A 20,440-nucleotide genomic window follows, 5' to 3' on the forward strand; every position below is an offset into this window, starting at 1 on the left:
TCACAGAACGACAGTGATGTGCAAAGTGAAACACCACGGTAGCACCAAACACTCTGGAGACAGTACTTCTGCTCTACAGCAGTCAGGTTTGAAAAACAACATTAATTCCTTTTATCACTCCATATCCTTGCCAAATAACATTTTCCAATGATGCTGTCAGCTCACAGCCATACTGGCAGAGAGAGGAGCGGCTCCTCTTTGAAGGCAACAAATGCAGTAGTTAGGAATGCAAAGCATAGCTAAGAATCTGTACTGGCCTTGAACACAGGAGATGACCCCAAAAGAACACAAGTTACTGAAAAGCAGCGAGGGGACAAGTGGTCTGAAATGTCTGAGCTTTTCTGGTTTGTCCTAGTCACAACCTTTCTGCTTTTGCTATATCCTCCAATCCCTTTTCTCCAAAGGCAAATCTAGGTGTCTTATTTATTTATATTCTCTGCTAATTGTCTTCCCCAATGATTTCCTCTTTGTCAAAATAAATTCCCATTTTTTACTCCTAGCCTTTTTCCCCCCTTTGCCACTATGAAAATTTTGTCAACTACCAATTCCATGCATAACTCTGAAAGCAGCTCAATACTGAACCAGCATGCAAGTACAAAAGCAAGGCAAGGCCCTGCAACCTTTTGTCCACTTCTCTCTTCCCTCGGCAGGCTCTAAAGGTACAAGATCAGATCTGCTAGTTTATCACATGATATAAATCATCTCATGCTCTTGTTCAAAGCAAGGAGCAGTGAACAGTGACAGCTGAGGGGAAAAAAAAAAAGGCTTTGTTTTAAACAAGGTGCAAATGGGCTGAGGCCCCAGTACAAAAAATAACCTCATTAGATAAAGTAGCTGTCTCCCTCCCGGGGCTGGTATCCAAAGTCAAGGATATGAAGACACACAGACAGAGACTCTAAAGGATTCTCCTTCCCTCCTCCCTAGGACCAACTACCTTTTCTGCTAGCTGGACGTTCAGCTGCTCTGCATATTCCTCACTGCGCTCTGCCCGCTCTTTCTGTGCACGGATGGCTTTCTTCAGGGCCTCCTTATCACGCTCCCCCTTCTGCTTCAGCTCTTTTAGCTGTTCCATGATATGTTCCACCTCCCCCTTATGCTGAGCCCCACTGCGCTCCAGATTCTGGAAAGGAAAAGGAAATAAACGAAAACACATTCTATGTGAAATGCTTTATCTTCAGTCAAGAGGGGCAACTCATCTTCCAGCAGCCTAGAAGAGAGGTGGACATAAGCCATCTATCAATGTGGTCCAGCTTGGAGTTACTATAGTGTCAGTTCAGTTTGCCATTCCTACTGTAGCGCTGTCCACTTAATTCATGGGATGAGATGCAAAATCATCTTGAAAACCATTCTTGCAGTGGCAAAGGCAGGCTGAGATGCCAAACTTCCAGTCTTAAAAGTAGCATGTAGTGTTGCTGTGTGCTGATAAACACAGCTGCCACATTTCACTCCCAAGGCAGCAACTGGTTCCTCTTAGTGCAATTTATAAGCGATGATAGATCCTTTAACCTTTTTACTCAGTGTTAGCATATGCTAAGAGAGGAACTTTCAGTCTCATTCTCTTGTCCTAAGACCAGTTAATAAGGGTAATACCTCTTGGCAACCAGCTCAGGAATTGTGTCTCAAGACCAATCAAATAGCAGTCATTTCCAATATTTCTAGTCTTAGTACAGAATTTAAAGGTTAATATTACGTCAGAACCAAACAAGGTGAGCTCTGAACTCTATTATATTTAAATACACTGAGCCAAATGCAAACCTAGTTTAAGCAAGTGCAATTCCAGTGACCTAAAAGCTACACATCCTTACACTAGGTCCAAATGTGGCCCAATATTTATTGCTATATGTAAGGAAAGATTCTTTTCTTTCCACTGTGTGTGGCATACTTCTGCTCAGCAATGAAGTCATCTTTCCTGAGTGCTTTCCAAGGTAGATACAGACCAAGCAACCTTTTGTTCCACATATGAATCTCTCTTTTCAGTTGAAATGCATCTACCTTGATAATTCATTGTATAGAAGAACATACCTGCATATAGCCTTTTTCTTAAAATTACAGAGATGGTTAACACACAGCTTTCATCAAGGTAACCCAAAGCAATGTTCTTCATCTCAGTACCTAAGAACTGCCATACTGATTCAGACTATGGTCCATCTAGAGCAGTATCTTGTCTGATAGTGGGCAGTACCAGAGCTTCAGGGTGAGCATACAGGACAGAGTGGTTGAGGTGCTCCACCCCAATTCTCTCCCAGCTTCTGGCAGTCAAGAGATTTAGGGTCACTACAAGCATGGGATTGCATCCCTGGCCATCTTTTTTAACCCAGTTATAGTTTTGGCCATCACAACCATGAGTTCCACAGGCAAACTGTGCATTTGTATAAAAAAGTACTTCCTCGTTTGTATTAAATGGCTGACTTGAAATTGGGTGACCCCTGATTTTTGTATTGTGTGAAAGGATAACAACACCACTTCTCTATTAACTTTTTCCACATTATTCATGATTTTATATGCCTCTGTCATATTCCTCCTTCGTTGTCTCTTTTCTAAGCTGACCAGCCCCAATATTTGTAGTCTCTCTTCATATGGAAGTCGTTCCATACCCATGATCATAGGCATCACAAGTGATACAGTGAAACACACACTTCTTTGCAATCAGATAAAGAGATCCATGGCAGGAGTTTCCTTTTTCCAGATAAGTTAAATAGTTTCCCAGCCCTCCTGATATGTGGTTCAGCAGAAACCATCTCTTTAACATAACTAATTTGAGGGGAAATCTAAAGTAACAAGTAATTACTTGAGACACAATTAACCCTTAAAGTATATGATTTCACTTCTTACAAGTGAAAAGACTTTTAGTTCTCAAAATTACAGACAAAAATGTACAGCAATGGCATAAGTGATGCCAGCTTATGCATTTCATTATTGGATGGGCATGGCATGGAACAGTCAGTGACTGCCACTCTCTTCTTCAGTGCATTCAGCTGATCAGTTTGACTAGTCTGGTGAATACCAAAAACATACCCGGATCTGAATAGCCAGACGGTTATTTTCAGCTTCTTTATTTCGCAGCTGAGCCTGTAAATGACCCCTCACAGCTTCCATGGATTTGGAGAGTTCGCACGCTGTCTTTGCTTGATCCTAAATATGAAACAAACAGGACTAAGTGTTGTTTTCCCTGGCATCGAAGCAGATGGGACATTTCACACCATGCAACAGTTCAGGCCTTTGCTTCAACAAACACCAGCAGCTATAACAGGAACTGCCAGAAAGAGCACTCTCAGAGACTCATTTTCTTAGCCATGGGAGCAGGGAGAAAAGACATGTCAGTCAAATTTGCCCAGGTGAGCTAGTGTGTGTAAGCTCTGAGGGGAGAGCCATGGCTTGCTGGAATCCAGCAGTTTTGTCCAGAGAGTTACGAGAACAAAATGTTTACAGAAAACTATAGTAATTCTAAATACCCCAAAAACAAGTATTCTGCATTACGGTGTTGATGAATGGTATATTCCCTATTTCACTACCACAAGCCCTGTCCTCCTCCCCACCTCCCTGAAGCACGCTCAGAGATCCCTCTCTCCATCTGAGTGGACCAGGACAGGATCCCCCTCTTTCTAAACTGGCATAGAGTCTAGACCCCACAATCACCCTGGCTGACCAGTCTGCAAGGATTTTCTCTGAGCCAAAATACACTCCACTCTGGCCACTGTTGCCATCTGCTTCCTAGGAACTTAGGACCAAGGGGAGGCATGGCACATTAGAACCTGAGGCCATGGGCAACTGAAGGTTCCCAGCAAAAGGACATCACCCATCAGGACTTGCTGCAGCAAGGCACCTAACCTGGCTCTGCCTCCAAGTACCCTCCCAAGCAAAGTGTGCAATAGCAGTTTTGGCAACACCCTAGGAATAGCCAGTCCTGAGGTGACATTTGTTGCCTGAAGTCTTCGTGATGGACATCATCAATAAATCAGCAATTCCATGTGGGGATTAGATAGGTATCTGCCAATTCACATGAGAAAGCAGGACCTGCAATGCCTTAATTCAGAATAGCTGTCTCAAATTCCAGACCCTTGTTACAGTTTTGAAGGTTCGTGTGTGTTCAAAAAGAGGTTGTAATAGAAAAGGGAAACTACCTTTTCTGTCTGTATTTGACTGATGAGCTCTTCCACCTCCTTCTCTTTCTCCTGTAGCCTCATCTTCAGATTCTGGAAGACAAACACCCAGATCCTAAGCGAAAAAAGAGACTTTGTTGCTAGCAGTGGAAAAAAGGGGCTGTTAAAAAAAGGCCAACGTAGCTTTCCCCATCAGGCTCAATGGCACCTCTGCAATGTATATCATTATTGGTCACCCACGCTTTAAAGAATAAACCGTAAATCTTATCTTTTCCCATGTACTGAAAGCATGCTTTTGCCCTTGCATTACCGCTTTCTCTGCATCCGAGTCAGACAGCCTTTTTAGCAGCAACCCCTGCTGCTCCATCAATTTCTGTGCATCTTTCTACAAGAGAATGAACAAACAAGAGTTCATTAAGCTTTTTCCAAAGCCACCCTCCATGTCCTAACTCCAAGAAAACGTGCCTTTCAATTTAAGATGGACCTGAGAAAGTTATCTATCTACACCAGCATTCAAGCAGCAGTTCTCAGATAAGATTAAAAGGTGTCAACCCTGCCAACAAATTTCATTTTCAACCTTCTTCCCCTCAGAACTCCCATCCCAGAAACCCTTCCTCACTCCTATCTCCTTTAACCGAGTCAAAGGGGATACTAAAATGCACAACAGCAAACTAAGATCTTGCAAACTTATCCCACTTTGGGCAAACACAAACCTTTGATGGTTCTTTTACTAGAATCATGGGTGGCTGAGGAAGTACTTTGCCACTGACCTGCCTTTGACCAAAGCAGCACACGTTCAACACGTTCAGGGGAAAAAGGGAGGAGGTGTTGCCTTATATATTAAAAATGTACACACTTGGACTGAGGTGGAGATGGACATAGGAGACGGAAGTGTTGAGAGTCTCTGGGTTAGGCTAAAAGGGGTAAAAAACACGGGTGATGTCGTGCTGGGAGTCTACTACCGGCCACCTAATCAGGTGGAAGAGGCGGATGAGGCTTTTTTCAAACAACTAACAAAATCATCCAAAGCCCAAAGATTTGGTGGTGATGGGGGACTTCAACTATCCAGATATATGTTGGGAAAATAACACCGCGGGGCACAGACTATCCAATAAGTTCCTGGACTGCATTGCAGACAACTTTTTATTTCAGAAAGTTGAAAAAGCTACTAGGGGGGAAGCTGTTCTAGACTTGATTTTAACAAATAGAGAGGAACTTGTTGAGAATTTGAAAGTACAAGGAAGCTTGGGTGAAAGTGATCATGAAATCATAGAATTTGCAATTCTAAGGAAGGGTAGAAGGGAGTATAGCAGAATAGAGACAATGGATTTCAGGAAGGCGGATTTTGGTAAGCTCAGAGAGCTGATAGGTAAGGTCCCATGGGAATCAAGACTGAGGGGTAAAACAACTGAGGAAAGTTGGCAGTTTTTCAAAGGGACACTATTAAGGGCCCAAAAGCAAGTTATTCCGATGGTTAGGAAAGATAGAAAATGTGGCAAAAGACCACCTTGGCTTAACCACGAGATTTTGCGTGACCTACAAAATAAAAAGGCGTCATATAAAAAATGGAAACTAGGTCAGATTACAAAGGATGAATATAGGCAAATAACACAGGAATGCAGAGGCAAGATTAGAAAGGCAAAGGCACAAAATGAACTCAAACTAGCTATGGGAATAAAGGGAAACAAGAATATTTTTTATCAATACATTAGAAGCAAAAGAAAGACCAAGGACAGGGTAGGCCCACTGCTCAATGAGGAGGGGGAAACAGTAACGGGAGACTTGGAAATGGCAGAGATGCTTAATGACTTCTTTGTTTCGGTCTTCACTGAGAAGTCTGAAGGAATGTCTAGTATAGTGAATGCTTACGGGAAGAGGGTAGGTTTAGAAGAGAAAATAAAAAAAAGAGCAAGTAAAAAATCACTTAGAAAAGTTAGATGCCTGCAAGTCACCAGGGCCTGATGAAATGCATCCTAGAATACTCAAGGAGTTAATAGAAGAGGTATCTGAGCCTCTAGCTATTATCTTTGGGAAATCATGGGAGACGGGGGAGATTCCAGAAGACTGGAAGGGGGCAAATATAGTGCCCATCTATAAAAAGGGAAATAAAAACAACCCAGGAAACTACAGACCAGTTAGTTTAACTTCTGTGCCAGGGAAGATAATGGAGCAAGTAATTAAAGAAATCATCTGCAAACACTTGGAAGGTGGTAAGGTGATAGGGAATAGCCAGCATGGATTTGTAAAGAACAAATCGTGTCAAACTAATCTGATGGCGTTCTTTGATAGGATAACAAGCCTTGTGGATAAGGGAGAAGTGGTGGATGTGATATACTTAGACTTTATCTCGCATGATATTCTTATAGATAAACTAGGAAAGTACAATTTAGATGGGGCTACTATAAGGTGGGTGCATAACTGGCTGGATAACCGTACTCAGAGAGTAGTTGTTAATGGCTCCCAATCCTGCTGGAAAGGTATAACAAGTGGGGTTCCGCAGGGGTCTGTTTTGGGACCGGTTGTGTTCAATATCTTCATCAACGATTTAGATGTTGGCATAGAAAGTACGCTTATTAAGTTTGCGGACGATACCAAACTGGGAGGGATTGCAACTGTTTTGGAGGACAGGGTCAAAATTCAAAATGATCTGGACAAATTGGAGAAATGGTCTGAGGTAAACAGGATGAAGTTCAATAAAGATAAATGCAAAGTGCTCCACTTAGGAAGAAACAATCAGTTTCACACATACAGAATGGGAAGAGACTGTCTAGGAAGGAGTATGGCAGAAAGAGATCTAGGGGTCATAGTAGACCACAAGCTTAATATGAGTCAACAGTGTGATACTGTTGCAAAAAAAGCAAACGTGATTCTGGGATGCATTAACAGGTGTGTTGTAAACAAGACACAAGAAGTCATTCTTCCGCTTTACTCTGCGCTGGTCAGGCCTCAACTGGAGTATTGTGTCCAGTTCTGGGCACCGCATTTCAAGAAAGATGCAGAGAAATTGGAGAGGGTCCAGAGAAGAGCAACAAGAATGATTAAAGGTCTTGAGAACATGACCTATGAAGGAAGGCTGAAGGAATTGGGTTTGGAAAAGAGAAGACTGAGAGGGGACATGATAGCAGCTTTCAGGTATCTAAAAGGGTGTCATCAGGAGGAGGGAGAAAACTTGGTCACCTTAGCCTCCAATGATAGAACAAGAAGCAATGGGCTTAAACTGCAGCAAGGGAGATTTAGGTTGGACATTAGAAAAAAGTTCCTAACTGTCAGGGTAGTTAAACACTGGAATAGATTGCCTAGGGAAGTTGTGGAATCTCCATCTCTGGAGATATTTAAGAGTAGGTTAGATAAATGTCTATTAGGGATGGTCTAGACAGTATTTGGTCCTGCCATGAGGACAGGGGACTGGACTCGATGACCTCTCGAGGTCCCTTCCAGTCTGGAGTCTATGAGTTTATGAGTCTATAAGCTGCAGTAGGAATAGTAATTACATCGCAGTATTATCGCTCCTGCAATTTGCCTAGCACTCAGAGCTCTTAACATCTTCACATTACATGTTCAAACTTTATCTGAGGCCCAAGAGGGAGGGGTATGATCTGTATTACAATAAGAAGAATCAAGGTAGAGGGAGGTGAAGCATTTGTCCATGATCACACAGCAAGTCAGTTGCAGAGCTGGGATTAGAGCTCAGGAGTTCTGACACCAAGTTCTGGTCTCAGTCCACTAGACCATGCTGTCTCTTGTAGATCAGGGAAAGTTAAACATGCAGCACTGCTCACCTCCCGGTTGTGCTGTTCTTTAAGTAGATCCCGGAGTGTCCTATTGGTTTCTTCAAAAGTGCTTAATTTCTGTAGCAGCAGCTCTTTTTGCCTTGTCAGCGTATTAACGTCTGAGCTGGTCATGTGTTTCTCCTAAAGAAAGACATGGTCGTATTTGTCTGCAGTTCAATATCTAGAGCAGGGGTCGGCAACCTTTCAGAAGTGGTGTGCAGAGTCTTCATTTATTCACTCTAATTTAAGGTTTCGCGTGCCAGTAATACATTTTAACATGCTTAGAAGGCCTCTTTCTATAAGTCTATAATATATAACTAAACGATTGTTGTATGTAAAGTAAATAAGGTTTTTAAAATGTTTAAGAAGCTTCATTTAAAATTAAATTAAATGTAGAGCCCCCCCGGACCGGTGGCCAGGACCTGGGCAATGCGAGTGTCACTGAAAACCAGCTTGCGTGCCACCTTCAGCACCCGTGCCATAGGTTGCCTACCCCTGATCTAGAGTCTGGTATGAGCGATGTATACAATACAAAACACAGCATAACAAAATAACTTGATCATCAGTGTCACATCTACAAAGGGCAGTGGGATGTTAAGATGCTGGCTGATAAATTCTCATTTGTAAATTCAAAACGACTTCAGATTTTACTTGATCTGGATTTCAGTACCCTCTGCGCCCAAAGGCCAATCAAGCACTTTAAGCACTAGAAACCTCTCCACTTTTCCTTGACGACCTCTGAATCAGTAATTCTGTGATAGATCTTGGAACAGCAATGTGGCAGTACAGCAAATGATACAGTGAACTATGCCATCACTTACATTTTTGAGTCTCCCAATCGTATCCTTCAGCGCATGAATCTGTTTGGCTGCTGCAGCTCCATCCATCTCCGCCTCAACTAACTTGGACATCAAACACTCTTTCTCATGCTGCAAGTGCCTCTTCTGCATTCTGCAAGAAGAATACAGCTATTAGAAGAATGGATAGTCATATGCCATAACCAGGCTGCACTGGTAACGTCACCCTTAGAGGAAGCATTGTAATTACAGTTTCTGATTAGAGGTTAACTGACAAAACCTCCCAAACTAAACAATACACCACAAATACTAGAAATTTACGATTTTTCAGTCTTGGAAGTGGGTTTTGGTGGGGATCAGACCCTACCAATCCTCCTGCGTTTGCCAATTTTGAGGTTATCTCAGAGCAACCTCCCTCACCAAATACTAAACCCCAACACCTTTTATCTTGGATATCAACAATCCTAATAACCTATATCACACCAGAAATAAGCCTCCAAAATGGTATCAGCTGAACATGAAGCTGGCCATTCTTAAAAAACTGGAGAGAACAAAGACAACTAGAACTCAAAGAAACCCTTCATAAAGGGCTTAAAGCCCTTCCCAAGCTTTAAAAATTATTCATAAAGCTCTTCTGAAAGGTTCAGAGATTTATTTCCCAGATAAACTTTAGTGTGTGTGATGGGGGGGAAAGAGGGGAGATGATGGCTCACAATCAAACATGAATGTTTGACTATTTCCCCACTCAGTGAAAATGACTAACAGAATGAGCTAAAACATTACTTGCTTCTAAATAACTGCCTCAGAAAGGTGAGATGGAATTTTTTTCTACTACCACAATGAGATCCACAGGGAAAAATAATGTCACACTGAGGAAAGAGGGTTTCACTGCACCATTAGGGAGGAAGTAGATATAAGGAAGGAGAATGCCAATTCTGCAGTGCCACTCAGCCCTATAGTCCTGGGAGCAAACCAGAATTACATTTGTTAATGTTTTTATAAGAGAGAGACATGCTCTTTAAACCTCACTACAGTACATGTACACATAGGAGTTAAATGATAAGTTCTTTACAAAGTAAGATCTTTCTCCTCCTTTATGCGCTCAATGTTACGTCGGAGCAAGGTATTCTCATGTTCTGTTTCCACCAGCTCCTGTGTGACTTCATCTAGCTCATCCTTCTGCTCTTCGAGGAGACGCTTTGCCATTTGCTGTTGTTCCTCCCGCTTCTGTATCTTGGCCTAAGGAGGACACATCTTATTTTTATGTATCTAGAGCTTTACACAAATCATGGTGCTTTTATGGTGTTACAGATGGTTCAGTTCCCCCACCACTGAAATGCAGCAGCTGGTCAACAGCACAGTACATGAAGAACACTATATCAGCGTTCTCAAACTTGAGCAACCCAAGGACTCCCATTTTTATTTCAATTTTTTTGCAGACCCCCCAGCTGCCCCGCTCAGCCCCAGCCCCAGTCCCCACTCCACGTCTTTCCTGCCTCTTTCCAGCTCCTCCCCCTCTCTCCCAGTGCCTCCTGCATGCTGGGGAACAGCTGTTCCACAGTGTGCAGAAGGCACTGGAAGGGAGGAGTTGATCAGCGGGGCTGGTGGCCCCAGACATGATTCTGCCCCCTCCCTTGAGTGTGCCCTGTCCCCGCTCCTCCCTCTCCCTCCCTGGGAGGAGTTAATCAGTGTAGCCGGCAGACGTCCTGGGGTAACCATCCCGGACCCGCAGACCCCACTGTGAGAAACGGTGCTACAGATCCATTGCTGAAGATATTTAGGAATGCAGACTGAGACTTTACGCTGGAATTTAATCAATGCACCAGACGTATTGCCTCTACTCAATACAGAAGAAGGGCCTAGTGTTCCCCTAACTAATTAAGGTTAAAACTGGTGACATGGATAATACTTCCATGTTATATCTACAACATTAGCCTGGTTAGATCCCATTTACATTTAAGCCATGTTGTAACTGGTTTGGTGGACAACTGTTCTGTAATCATAGAATGATAGGACCGGAAGGGACCTCAAGAGATCATCTAGCCCAGTCCCCTACATCATGGCAGGACAAGCACCATCTAGACCATCCCTGACAGGTGTCTGTCTAGCCTGCCCTTAAAAATATCCAATGATGGAGATTTCACAGCCTCCTTGGGCAATTTATTCCAGTGCTTAACCACCCTGACAATTAGGAAGTTTTTCCTAATGTCCAACCTGAACCTCTCCTGCTGCAGCTTAAGCCCATTGTGTCATTTTATCACAGTTTGTGATACACTGCTGGTCTAGCCGTACAGGGCAGAGCCCTCGCCTTTGCGTTCTTCCCGCTGTACGTCTCCAAAGCCAAGGGACCGGCTCAGCCCTGCTGTCCTCAGATGTGATTATTTGAGTTTAGACATTTGAGTTACCCTATCGTGCAATTGACTTTTGTTTTTGGAGCACAGACAGGCTCAAACTACTTATGACAATAACAGTCTACCTAACTCAGAAGTCCTGTTTTTGCTTATAGGTTTTGAGATTTTTAATTAAAACCACACAAAGTTACATAGCAATATAATCGGGATATATTGCCTGCTCTGGGGGAAGCTGAAAGAAAGGAAAATGCCTGTGGTCTGCCCTCACCGTGCTAGGCCTATTAGAGGGTTTGGGCATCACATTAAATTTAATCTTTAAAATTCTATATGCAGACTTTCAAGGGACAGCTGTTAAAACATTGAAAAGTACTTGGCCATTTAGATTACATGGGGTAACATGGCGTCACTGAAGCGTAAGTTCCAGTAGTGAGCCATGAGGAATATACTGTTCAACAAGACCACCCTGAGAGCCTATGGGTCCGTGTGGTAAGACAATACTTTCACCTTTAGGGAGGAACATCTTTTAGGTTTAGGACCTTGGTGGGAACAAGACTTTACACATGGAAACTGAGGCAAAGCATCATCTGTGTCATCCATGTTCCATGACTCATTTTAGCATACGTAAAAAAGCTTCTTGTTAATCTGTAGTTGAGATATAGCTAAACTGAATGAAAGCCGAAATCCACCTTGCTAGCAAACAACACTAGTGTAAACAATGCATCAGAGTAGCTAAGCCCTTCTCAATAAGATATGTAACAAATGAGTTGAGCATCCATTTGCCCTTCATCACTGTACCCCAGTCTTCAGCATCCTCTTGCCAAGTTTCCTCTTTCAATATCCCTTTGTCTAATCTGCAAGTCCCTCCCCATTACCCCACCCCGTGAGCCTTTAAGTATGGTCTTCTCACCTCATTCTTCAGTGTCCCCACTACATTCATCAGGCTATCTATCTTCTTCTCATATTTGTTCATTTTGCTGTGAATAGCATCCTCCTCATCTGTAGAGAGGTCACTCAGACGCAGCACAGAGAGCAGTTTTTCTGAATCTGGAGGAGTAATTTCCAAGCGATGGGTTGGTCCCTGGTGGGGATGTAATAGTCATGGCTTTTTTAAAGGTACACGCAATGTTGTAACCTTAGCATCTCCAAAACCAATCTAGGACTGAATCACATCTCTGAAAAAATTCTAATGAGGGCAAGATAAAATACCCAGGCTATAATCCTCTCTACTTCAACCTGTTTCAGTCAGTTGTAAAAGGCTCTTAATAGGGAAAAATAAATACTCCCAAATCCACCAAAACAGCACATGTAGGGATTAGTTTTATCATCTGATTGTCATGAAGGAAAATCAGAGTTCAGAGTTCAAATTCCAAGCCAGTAGGAGCTGGGAGTGGGCAGTTCATTCAGCCCCTGGTGGAAAAGGGAGCACAATACCCTTCTGTCTAGAAATCTTATGAGAGTCACAGAGTAGCAATAGTGGCCTATAAAGTGAACTGTGCCCCAAGGTAAGGTCTTTTAGAGCGGAAAATAGATAAGGAATAAATGAAGGGGGATTTCTCCAGCCTTGCAGTATCAGGGGAGGGAGATGAGGAAGAGTCGGAAAGAGGAAAAAGGGACAGATAGCTATTGACAAAACAGACACATGATGAATCCCCCATTCAGAATCTATTTGTACAAATAAATTTCCAAAAGCCAGAGATAAATATTGGATGTTTAAAATGATTGCCAGGTGGTAGTGGTCACCTTAACTACAGTGTAGCACCCTCCAACCCGACAGTAAGGTAAAAATCTAGGTACCATCTCTTAGTCCAAGCCATCTGATTAAAAAGCAAAAAAGTCAGCCATACCTCCCATTTGTAGGCAGACTCTCGGATGGATGTTTTGCCGGGGGGCATCCAGGGGACCTTGGTTTTCACCCGAACACTTCGGCGCACGTTCACGGTATCCCCTTTCATTTTCTGTTTGTGTTTCGGCTGAAGGAGAGAGGAAAAACAAAATAAACCTCATAAGACTTTTAAAAAAACTCATTTGAACCTTTAATGCTGTAAGAGTTAAATGGCACAACATCATTCTTACAATAGTACCACAGACTGCTTCACATGGTATATCAGAGAGGAGAGTCAGCAGCTGGAGGAACAAGGCAAAGCCAAGCACAAGAAAAACTTATTGAATTAATAGGAGACCATATAGCCAAAATGAAAGCATTCTTGCTATTTGTCAGCCAGGGCCTTTATGACATCACTCGTAGCTCTGCCTCTTGTGATGCGACAAGGGCCTTGGTTACCCTGAGAAAATAGGATCTAGCTGGTGTTAAAGCAGGTCTGTCCTTTTTAACATTTTGAGGAGTTTGCTTGCCTGCAAAACTTTACATCAGGACTTGATTGACAACCTACTTTCATTTCACTTATTTGGTTTATTTAATGTCTTAATTTATAAAGCACCCGTATTAAAAACAGTACCTGGAATGCTGGACATAAACATGAAATAAATCAAACTGGGCACAGTGACAACATTTAAATCAAGAGGACTGGGACAAAAAGTAGTCCAAGGAGCAAGACCATAAGAAAATAAGGCCAAGACCTTAAACCAAACCTTAAAGACAACCACAGAAGAACATCAGATATCACAGGAATTAAGTGGGAATAGAGGTCCCTCAACCAAGAATTGCCTGTTCTTAAGCCCAATTCCAATTAAACTTCAGGCGAGAAAGCCTTGGGTGGAATAAGGGGAAGTATGCAAGCTGCTGAGTACCATGCACCTAGATTAATATAATTTTACATACAGTCGTAATAGCTTGAGTTAGCCTACTGAGAAAGCCCAGCTCAGAGAGAATGACAGATGGGAGAGAAGGGAGGCCAAGGTTAGAGAGAAAAAGGTAGTCTTTCTGGGAAAGAGAGGAGACGCACAAAAGCATAGCCACAACATCTATTTCTGTGCAGAAAGAGCAAACTAGGTGGATCCTCCCTATCTCCCAGACCTGACTCACAAACAGTAGCCATGATGTATTAATGGGAGTTTGGGGGGATTGATCTATGAAGATCCTGGAAACACTTTCCCTGCTTTGTGACTAACAGGTATTCTCACTCCTAAATGGGTTGATCTTAAGCTTCCTTATCTAAATGAAAATGCAGCTGCTTTTTGCACAATTTTGAGGATTGATCAGATGGTCCAAAAGCAAAGGAAGCATATAGCTAAGCATCATCAGGCATACCCCATTAAAATATTCACTAGTGGCATCTCTCTCTCTCTCTCACACACACACACACACAAACACTTAATAACTGAGAGGGGGGCAAAATATAACTGTTGCAGACTGTTAAAGAAAAATAAACTAGCACTCACTACCTTTTGGGTCTTCCATTTCAAGAATGACCTCGACCTCTGAAGAGCATTTCACCTGCTCCAACTAGCAATTGAAACTTAGCCACCATTACCTGCTAATCAATTATAACTAAGGCTACTTGCTAGATCCTCTTGGCCAATGACCAAGAGAAGACAGTCCAGACTCATAAAAGCTGTCTGTGCACCAGCAGATGACTTCAATCCAGAGTCTTTTTAAATCTAATCTTTCATTTAACCTGATACAGATGGAATCTGAGATCTCCAGCTACCATCTTCCTAAAAACCCTTCCTCCAGACAAAGGGATGATCAGAACATGGGCAGTAGCTTGCCAAGATGTTAACCCAGAAAAATATGTTAAGTTGGGGCAGGACTAAAGTTAAAACATCTTTGGTGTCTAAAAAGCATTTGTAAAATACAGTATGGTTTTCCTTAGCAAAAAAAGGGTGCCAGGAAAGTCTAGCTGCTAAAGCAAAGGAATGTGTTTTACTCCTGGTTCTGTCATGACTGATTGTATGATTCTGGACAACCCACTTAACTTATCTGCATCTCAGTTCGCTCACCTGTACAATGGCTGGTGTACTTCCACATCTCATGGTAAGAGGGAGGGGTAGCTCGAATATTAACTAAATGTTTGCAAAATGCTTTAAAGACCATTGGATAAAGGCCCTATAGAAGTACAAATGGTAACCCAACTATACATGTAAATATAAAACTAAATCCCGTAGATTACCCATATGAGATACTTTAAAGTAATCTTAGAAATTGAAACTGTATTACTGAAAATTCACATTGAAATGAATGCAGTTAAGAAGTCAATCTATCTTATTTCTCTAACCTACTATCTATCTATTCAGATCTCAAGTGGTAGAAACAGACCTTGAACTTTCAGTGGTGCTTCTAGGACCCTTCACTTTTCTGGTCTGTAGCCCTTACAAACACCCGGCTACACACTCCTACCTGGCTTTTTGCAGGTGTTGTTTTCTGACCCTTTTTAATATGGACATGGACAGGGGTGTTTTCATCCACGTGAACGTGCAAAGGGGGAGATGAGGAGCGGTTCTTCATGGTTCTTCTCCAACAAACGGGAAAGGGCAATACAATGAAAGGAAACCTGTGAATAAGGAAACTGGAAATAATAACATTTCCCTATGCTCCAGTCAAACTGGACAATTGCCTCTAGCCACCTGTCCCCAGACAGCTACAATTGCTGAGATGGGTCAAGGTATTTAGGCCACAGTTTGAGCTTCCTTTCAGTAGCACCTGTCTTTGTGGATCACATGCAGCTTTGGTGTAAGATCTGGAATAACTCCATAAGCTTCTATTTACACCATGGCTGAATCTGGCCCTTCATTTTTGTTTGGACAAGGGATGGTACAGACAGACAATGTAAAGATAGTGTTGTATTGGTAGAGGGTGTCTGGAAGAGTCACCAGAGTTCAAGGTCTTAGAGCATGCCAAGGGATCTGATTAGCCACACCATCTGATTTTGAACAGAAATTTTACAACAGGGCCATTACTTTGACCAGCGAACTAAAGAATTTAGGAAAACTAAAAGGAATCCATCAGATGTGCCATATGAGCCCAATCCTGCAAACATGCTTGTGCTTAATTTTAAGCATTCTGAACAGTCCCCTTGATTTCCATGGGACTACTCACAGTTCTTAAAGTTAAACACATGTGTAAGTGCTTACAGGACTGGGCCTATATTTGTCTCTGCAGATTATTTCTCGTAAATGATGCATGTATTTTATTTCCACATTAATTATGTGCCTAATACACAAAAGCAAGGTATGAAAACAAATTCAAAGTAATCAATGCACAGTTTAATTCCTTGGTATTTTATAAAAGTTTCCTTCTTAGAAAAGAAAAGTAGCACCACTAACCTGACTACAGCAAAAAGAAGGATTACATCATTCCACTCCCAGTTACTTACAGTTAGCATAAGATCCTCAGCTCTCTGTGACACTTTTCTCTGTGCTGAGATTGCAGTTATCTCGTTTTTGCTGGAGGGGGGACACCTGATGGCAGAAATATTAAATAGATTACTAGTAGGAGAGGATGCTAGTTTCCTTAAGGTTCCCATTCCCTTGAGTAGAAAGGTAACATCCTGACTCAAACATGTTAAATACCTAAAAACCGCTTGACAAAAGAGTGAGCCTTAGTGTTCTTTGCACAAGAAATGTTAAAATAAAAAAAGATTAAAATTTTCAGGTATGATACACACATTATGCTAGATAATGAATGTTAAGATGCATCATATGTAAGACACCTGATTCTGCCTGCAGGGTGGATTTGCCATAACAGAAAGTTTTTATTCTTTCTGAACAGTGGTTTGAGACCAGTGCTTACCAGATGTTCCCGATCCTGAAAACGATATGTGCTTTCTTTTTCCAAACTGTTTCTAGCCCTGGCATGTCACAAACTATTAGATCTTCAACTCAAATCATTCTGATCATCATCTTGCTACTCCTGCCCAATTTTCACTACTGCTGTCTCAGGAACTGCTACAAACCAATACTTCCTACTGTCTAAATGCTCATAACAACAACAGCTTTTCAAATGTTATAAAAGAGTTTCATATAAGCAAAATAACCATTACAAACAACAATAGACAAAATGCATCCCACTACTGACCCTTTGTGCTCATTATTGCAATTTAGTGGGAAAGAGCAGCAAGAAGCAAGGACTACATGGATAAATGGCAGGAAAAAGATCAGTAAATTAACAAAGGCTTTTATAGATCTGTGGAAAGGGGCTAGATAGTTATTCTTAACAGATGATATTTATTATGGGTTAAGATGATAATTTGGAAGCAACATAAACTAAATCAAAAAAAAGGACACTCATGTTACAAAATAAGAGCATCTACACAGGAAGTTACACCAATATAAATATAGTGGTATAGTTTATATATATAAAAATAATTATACTGTTATAGTTATGCCAATACATTTTCCCATGCAGATGAACCCTAAAAATAGTTATAGCAACAGTTCGGTATAATTGACATCATAGAATCTTGCAGGATAAATGCGGTAATATCCAAACCTATTAGCTATACATCAAGCAGAGTCCAAATGCCCAATGATCACCAAAGGTAAACTAACATTAGTAAGACTGCCATCATCATTCTCAAGAGGCTGAGATTTTTCAGGCTCATGAAAATGATTACGTTTGCAGAGTGAAAGTGTCTGTTGAAAAGTAAAACCATACCGGAACAGGTTTAGCAAAAATATTTTATGGGAGGGATGGGGGAAGGAAAGAAAGAATACCCCCAGGCTGGGAAGATGTGTATTTAGAAACTGAGATAGAGTTTGCTGAAGTGAGAGAATTTCTCCAGCTTCTTGTTAGATAAGTGACTAAATACTGTTGGTGTGTTTGGTTATCTCATTATTGATAAACAAATAAACCCTATTAATCGGCACAAAACCTACATCAACTACAGTGCAAAAGAATGAGGGAATTCAAAGCTGAACCTTGAAAGACTAAGAGCAATATTAAACAGTCTCATTAGAGCCAGCACATTTTGTTTTCACCAGCAAGAACAGATATTTTAGAAGAATAAAGGAGCTTTCCTTGTCCAACAGCAATCACTATTACTAACTCTTGTTACTTTACCTCACATCATTTCGTTTCTAAAGCCCCAGTTTCTGGAGTCATTTTATTTCACAAGAATCTCTTTTTAACAAGTAAGTTTATCCAGCCCTCACGGTTGCAGAAAAAGGCTTGACCCCTAAAGGCTTAAAATAAAATAAAACAAAAACAACAAACCGGCAACGCTGAAGCCTGAACAAATACTGTAGAAGCTTCCTGACTGTTAAGCCAGTCTCCTGATCTCAGAGGGGGATGGGGACTGGCTCATTTCTGGGAGTCCTTAGGGGGCGGATGGACGAGTCACAAGGCAAAGGGCACGTCCCAGACACCACAGAAACCCATCCCTGAGAGGCAGATGTGAAAGAGCAGCAACCGCCCGCAGGGTGTGACCCGCTGCAGCGCATGGGCTGCGGGGACCCCGTGCCCCTGGCCAGTCCACACTACCCCAGCAGGGCTGGGGGGGCTGGGGGACCCCGGGATCGCACTTCAGCCAGCGCCCTCCCCCCGGCTCCCCAGCCCCCCTCACCACGCAGGGCCGAGCCGGGTTCGGAGCCGCTGCCTCAGGATCTCCTCGAAATTGGCGGCGAGGCGGCGGTAGCTGCTGCTGTTGCTGCCATGGAGACCCCTGGTCCGGGGCGAGGGGGGACGGGGCAGGGGGCAGCAGCAAGGGCAGGACAAGCAGCAGCAGCAGCGGGACCCGCCGCCGAACTTCCGGGTCCGCTTCTGGGACGCTGCCCGCAGCTCCCCCATTGGGCGATTCAAACCCCCCGTGACCCCGGCTCGCCGCCGCGATTAGCTTCCAAGGCCCGTCGCGGCGTCACAAGAGCCCGCCCCCTTTGGGCGCGCCGGGACGTGTCACTATGGGATCACCAGGCAACAGGCGGGCCGAGTTGGGGAGCTGGCCGGGCGGGGCGAGGCTGCGCTGAGATGGGCGCTGAATCAGGGCCCGAGGAGGGGAGGGGGAGGCGGGGCCCTGCCCTGAATCACCTATTCAGCTCTGGCAGAAAGAGATTCAACTCACTAACCCCCCTTTAGAGAGGCCACAGCTGGTCAGATGAAGCTGGTCAGATGAAGCCTCACTCCAGGCAACTGCACAGGGTGGGTATCGGATTGGGGGCCCCAGGCGAGCACAGGGTGGGTATCGGATTGGGGGCCCAGGCGAGCAGCTGAGGTAACCTGCTCAGCCTGGGGACAAATTCTTCTTCGCAAAGCCCCAGGGACACTCTGAAGCAGTGATGGCTCATTTATACACCTGTCACAGCCCTGCGTGGTGAGGGGGGCTGGGGGAGGGCGCTGGCTGAAGTGGGATTCCAGGGTCCCCCAGCCCCCCCAGGCCTACTGGGGTAGTGTGGACTGGCCAGGGGCACGGGGTCCCCGCAGCCCATGCGCTGCAGCAGGTCACACCCTGCGGGCAGCTGCTGCTCTTTCACATCTGCCTCTCAGGGATGGGTTTCTGTGGTGTTTGGGACATGCCCTTTGCTTTGTGACTCATCCAGCCTGGTAGGGCTCAGGGAGGATGGACAATTGTTAAATATTTTTCTCGTGCCAGAATTTTTTTGGTTAATTGAGAGCTTTTTCTTTTATCCAATCTAACCCATCTCCCCTTCATATCTACACCTGCACAAACATTTTTAACTCTGAAACATTATATGGTTGGAGCTGTACTTAAAGATAGCTATGTTCAGAAGTGCTTAAATAAATTTAGTCAGAGAGCGTAGCAGCAGTTTGTTTTTATTGCAAATACTCTCTTCCTCTCCCACTACTACTCATCTAGTCCACACTAGAATTTGCACCTCATTTTCCTTCTGAAGTATCCATAGATACAGTAGGTGCTGGACAATAAAACACACTTGTATCACACACTGATACTTATGACTGATAGCGAAAAGCAGTCTTCTGCTAACACAAAGTACAAGTTTCTGCATTGATGACAGATGTCATCTACACCCTCATTTTCCCAGATAACCAGTTTCCTTTAAAAGTGCCCATGATGAGGATTGTTACAAGTGGAAAACAGGGAAATTAAAACCTTGGACCATTCAGAGGATCTCTCGCCCTCTGGCCTATAGCTAGAAGTGAAAGGATTCCCTGCATCTTAGCTCACCAAGACAGGTACCAACTGGCATTTCTGCCCTGCACTAGGACTAGCCAGAGCTCAGTGAGGAAATACTAGTTCCAATAAGTTCACACTGTACAATGTAGCCTACAGCAATAGCTCCCACCTCCACACACCAAAGCCTTTGGTGCTCTTGCATTACAGAAGCATCTAGAGAGCTACAGAGGATTGCAGAATTCACTAGCACTCACTCAATAACAACTGATCATATGGAGTATTTCCAGGAACACTTCATATAATTCACAATAGGAAGCTTTTTTCAAATCATTTTGCAATAATTCTTTTTTTTCAGCCTACATTGTGCTCTCTGGGTCTCTATCTACTGTTAGATAAGAAATCCTAGATGCCATATACTGCATAGACAGAGGAACC

The 20,440-nt window shown here is 43.1% G+C and overlaps 1 protein-coding gene across 7 annotated transcripts in view; it reads right to left on the reverse strand.

Annotated features, from left to right (window-relative positions):
- ODF2 (outer dense fiber of sperm tails 2) overlaps positions 1-18,702 on the reverse strand; it is a 32,144-nt gene extending 13,442 nt beyond the window's left edge. For 3 of the 7 annotated variants that reach the window (XR_007770050.1, XM_050927052.1, XM_050927051.1), the window contains exons 1-11: positions 18,479-18,702; positions 16,292-16,376; positions 12,863-12,988; positions 11,926-12,096; positions 9,740-9,906; positions 8,692-8,821; positions 7,880-8,011; positions 4,411-4,485; positions 4,122-4,193; positions 3,016-3,132; positions 935-1,120 (exon numbers count right to left, since the gene is read on the reverse strand). Coding sequence is in view for 6 of the 7 variants with exons in the window: in XM_050927052.1 (XP_050783009.1) it covers positions 935-1,120; positions 3,016-3,132; positions 4,122-4,193; positions 4,411-4,485; positions 7,880-8,011; positions 8,692-8,821; positions 9,740-9,906; positions 11,926-12,096; positions 12,863-12,988; positions 16,292-16,376; positions 18,479-18,702 (1,485 nt within the window). In the remaining variant the exon portion in view is untranslated. Of the gene's footprint in view, positions 1-934; positions 1,121-3,015; positions 3,133-4,121; positions 4,194-4,410; positions 4,486-7,879; positions 8,012-8,691; positions 8,822-9,739; positions 9,907-11,925; positions 12,097-12,862; positions 12,989-15,315; positions 15,470-16,291; positions 16,377-18,478 lie in introns of those variants that run through there. The other 4 variants (XM_050927053.1, XM_050927056.1, XM_050927055.1 and 1 more) reach the window with 2 other exon arrangements.
- Between the last annotated feature and the right edge of the window lie 1,738 nt (positions 18,703-20,440).

The sequence above is a fragment of the Gopherus flavomarginatus genome, chromosome 17 (genome assembly GCF_025201925.1).
Source record: "Gopherus flavomarginatus isolate rGopFla2 chromosome 17, rGopFla2.mat.asm, whole genome shotgun sequence".
In the NCBI taxonomy this organism is placed as follows: domain Eukaryota; kingdom Metazoa; phylum Chordata; order Testudines; family Testudinidae; genus Gopherus; species Gopherus flavomarginatus.